The following is a 4,449-nucleotide window of genomic DNA, read 5'->3' on the forward strand; positions in this document are numbered from 1 at the left end:
TTATATCATTCTCTAACTATTCTCTAAAATTTTCTTAGATTTTTTAAATTTTTCCTCCACTTTTCCCTGAAAAAAATTATCTCAAAATCAGTAGAGTAGAGATGAAAAAGCTAGATCTACATCTTTTTTAAATATCTCATCATTTTTTCCTTGCAACTTTTTCATCATATTTTACTCTCATATTTATACTCTCACTTTTTTCATACAAAATACAATATTATATCATTCTTTAACTAAAATTTTCTCAGATTCTTTAGCTCTTTCCTTCACTTTTCCCTGAAAAAAAATAATCTCAAAATCAAGAGTAAAGATCCAATCGATCCATTTATCTTTTGCAAATATAATTTTCTCAAATATTTTATGTGTCATTTCCTTACGTTTAATTTGTCAAATTTCTTCACGAATATTTTTTTATCTTAAATACTCCATCATTTTTTCATATACCCATTGCATTAAAACTTCCTCTTTACACACAAATGGTGACAAAACACAATATTATAACTACTCCCTTAAAATTTTCTCAGATTTCTTACACCTTTCCTCCACTTTCTCCTGACAAAAAAATAATCTCAAAATCAAGAATAAAGATCCAATCGATCCATTTATCTTTACATCCTTCTTTTGCAAATATAATTTCCCCAAACATCTTACGTGCCATTCTCTCACTCTCTTAATTCAACTTGTCAAATTCTTTCACACATATGGTCCAAAACACAACGTTATAACCACTCCTCTAAAATTTTCTCAGAAATTTTCACCTTTCCTCCACTTTCCCTGAAAAAAAAATAATCTCAAAATCAGAAATAAAATCAATAAAGATAAAAAACCTGGAAAGATCTCTAAATTCTCTATAGACTCAAAATTGGCTCTAGATTTTAATTTCCTGGAGAGGAACATTGGACAACGTGCCTGTTTCCAATTGACGTGATTATCTTCCAAAAATGCGAATTCGAAACGAGCGATTATCAAAAGGAGGAGCAGGAGGAAGAAGAAGAGGAGGAGGCGAAAGTGGACCAACAGAATTCACCTGTTGGGGGAGGAAGGGAAAACACCAGCCTGTTATTCATCGTTTCGAAGCTTTTTCTCCCTTTAATCACGGTGGATGATTGGACAGGACAGGATTCGTTAGCAGAAGAGTTTCCATTATCGGGCAGAAATGGAATACAGTTTCGACCGGTTGAAGTTCAACGTTTTCGGGGCTCCGATTGTTCTCTTGATCCGCTCGAATCCTACCCCATTATCCCCATGGAAGAATCGACCTTGGTTTTTTTTCTATCTTTTTTTTTTTTTTCCTCCTCTCTTCACTTCTCTCACTCGGATCCTGCCTATTCCGCGTCGACAGTTAGCTATGTGATTAAAAGTGTAGAAAAGTACAAATAATAATCGAAGAAAATGAAAATCTTGGTCCAGATTGATCATGTCGGATCGTGTGATATGTATATAATAAACTCGATGGAGTTTGTCTTTTCTGTACGATTTGATATTGGAAATAATCGAGGATTGAAGAGTAGAATTGATAGAATGGTTAAATTGGGTGAGACAGATAGAATTGGAGTGGAGAAATAATTCAAAAGATCAAGCTAAGAAAAGAAACGGTCAATGGTTTTTATTTTTTGACATAGACTTATCTTCTCTTGTGGAAAATTATGGAAAGGATGATTGTTTTAATCAATGTTAAAATTAAATTTGAAGTGAAGTGTGATTATCTTGAAAGTAATTTAATCTTTTTTGGAAATACATTCTATTATTTGATATTCATTATCATCTTATTATAAGATACTAAGTGTTTAATGGATTCCTTTCTTTTTTCTTCTTGTAATATGAAAATAATACATATGGTAATTCACAAATATTATGATTTTGAATTAAATAAATATATCAATACAAATTATTGTTTCATTGTTTCATCATTCAAATCAGATTTTATTGGAAAGCTTGAATATTAAATTGTAACAGTAAAGTTTAAAGCAATTATTAAAAAATATATTTCAATGATTTCAAATGATTGGAAAGCGTTGCAACTTTTAATCTCTGAATATATTTTTATCATTTGAACAATTGCATCATTCAAGTCAGATTATTGCAAAGTTTAAATATTAACAATAAAGTTTAAACGTTTAAAGCAATTTTCTTTTATTAAAGAAATATATTTCAGTGATTTCAAATGATTGGAAAACAACTCTTAATCTTTAAATATATTTTTATTATTTGATTAATTGCAAAATCAAATCATTGCAAAATTTCAAATTGCAACAATAAAGTTTAAACATTTAAAGCAATTTTCTTTTATTAAAAAAATATATTTCAGTGATTTCAAATGATTGGAAAGCAACTCTTAATCTTTAAACATATTTTTATTATTTATTTAATTGAAAAATCAAATCATTGCAAAATTTCAAATTGCAATAAAGTTTAAACGTTTAAAGCAATTTTCTTTTATTAAAAAAATATATTTCAGTGATTTCAAATGATTGGAAAGCAACTCTTAATCTTTAAACATATTTTTATTATTTATTTAATTGAAAAATCAAATCATTGCAAAATTTCAAATTGCAATAAAGTTTAAACGTTTAAAGCAATTTTCTTTTATTAAAAAAATATATTTCAGTGATTTCAAATGATTGGAAAGCAACTCTTAATCTTTAAACATATCTTTACTATTTATTTAATTGCAAAATCAGATCATTGCAGAGCTTAAATTTCAAATTGCAACAATAAACGTTTAAACGTTTAAAGCAATTTTCCTTTATCAGAAGATACATTTAAATGATTCGAAACGAATTGGAAAGCGTTGCAACTCTTGTAAATACACTTTTGTTATTTGAACAATTGCATAATTTTACTCGTGACATTACAAAGACTGCACAGGACAGGGGACAATCTCGGTTTATATGGAAAATTGCACCACAATTTTGCAATTCAGAGAGAAGTAATTTGCATTTGGAAGCGGAATAGCGGTCGGATCGGATCACCAACGACAAAATAATCAGGTTTGAAAAGGCAGCTCGGCCTCGAGTTAATTAATTTCCAACGATGGATCAACTTTCACCCCTGATTCTTTCGTCAAGAGTTTTTAAACTGCTCCGCTGAACGGTGCAGTTCGTTAGATCGGATTAAAGACGGCCGCCGCCTTTCACGATGGCCAAGTCTCCTCGATAGAATTTTTTCGAGAATACCAACAACTTTTCCAACGGGAAGAATCGACTGAAACGCGGATGGCATCGAGTTTTTTGATTATTTTAAATTTGGATTGAAAATTGTCGACTCGAAAAATAGATCTAGAGTTTTTAGATTAAGATGGTCAGGTTAGAAAGATATGGAAGATATGGAAGATTTGATTATTTTCAACGAACAGTTTATCGAGAAGATAAAGAGAGGACAAATTGTAACACATAAAATTTCATTATATTTTGCTTAAAAAAATTTATATATATATAATTTATGCTTAAACAAATTTTCAGATCCTTGTAAACGCTTAATCAATGGAAATAAATTTATCCACGATGATTCTCTCGAACTTATTCGCCATCATTTTTCATCGAACCACCTTTAATCGATAAAAACTAAGAACCTGTCCTACGTTACGAAAAAAATTCTGCTAATGGAATTTCTTTTCGAAGCGACTACACCATTTTTCTTCCAATTTTCTTCTCTCTCCTCAATTGACCAAGCTTTAAAATCATTCTATGATAAAAAAAAAAAAAAAGAAGAAGAAGAAGAAAATTCGAAAATACGAACTATCAACTCGTTCAAAATTAAATTATATCTCCATTGTGAAAAAAAAGAATCATCTGTAAAAATTGTTGCCGCCGTCCACTTGCCTTCACGTTTCCATATTTCCAAGTGAAAAGGGCGACCGCCGGCAAACAGGCGATGACACAGCACTCCAGGATGAGAATCGCGGTTCTCATCAGCCAATTCAAGGATACCACGCACGGGGAATCGTCCTCGCAGGATTCGCAACCCTCGGCACAAGGAAGACACTCGAACACCCCATCCTCGTCGTATTGGCTCTCCTCTCCCTGTTGGAAACGCACAAACGAAAATTAAGAAATTGAAATAAAGAAAGAAATATATTTTCATAAGATTTCAGGAAAAATTCATCTCTTTTTTTTTTTTTTTTCGAATAAAAATTACTTTAGAGGAAAAAATTCTAGAAGCTAAAGGAAAGAATAAAATGTTTTAAATTCATGTACGATTTGCATATTTTTCTTCTCTCTTAACGGATTATTATTGGATAACGAATTTTTATGCGATTGAAAACAAGCTTAAATATTCAATTTAACATGTGCAGGAAATATATCGTATTCAAAGTGTAATGTAACGTGTAATATTTTCAACAAAATGTCAATAAATTTGTTATGTAAATTTACTTGCATCAAATTTTTATTTCTTTTTTTTTTTTTTTTTTAAAGTAAATTGCTATGCAATACATCAAATAATACGTAT

The 4,449-nt window shown here is 30.2% G+C and overlaps 1 protein-coding gene across 1 annotated transcript in view; it reads right to left on the bottom strand.

Moving 5' to 3' along the window:
- Positions 1–4,449, bottom strand: part of LOC102677960 (probable G-protein coupled receptor CG31760) — a 203,585-nt gene that overhangs the window by 56,191 nt on the left and 142,945 nt on the right. The window contains exon 5 of the mRNA XM_006610269.2: positions 3,822–4,022. Coding sequence (XP_006610332.1) covers positions 3,822–4,022 — 201 coding nt within the window. The remainder of the gene's footprint in view (positions 1–3,821; positions 4,023–4,449) is intronic.

The sequence above is a fragment of the Apis dorsata genome, unplaced genomic scaffold, assembly GCF_000469605.1.
Source record: "Apis dorsata unplaced genomic scaffold, Apis dorsata 1.3 scaffold_73, whole genome shotgun sequence".
Classification (NCBI taxonomy): domain Eukaryota; kingdom Metazoa; phylum Arthropoda; class Insecta; order Hymenoptera; family Apidae; genus Apis; species Apis dorsata.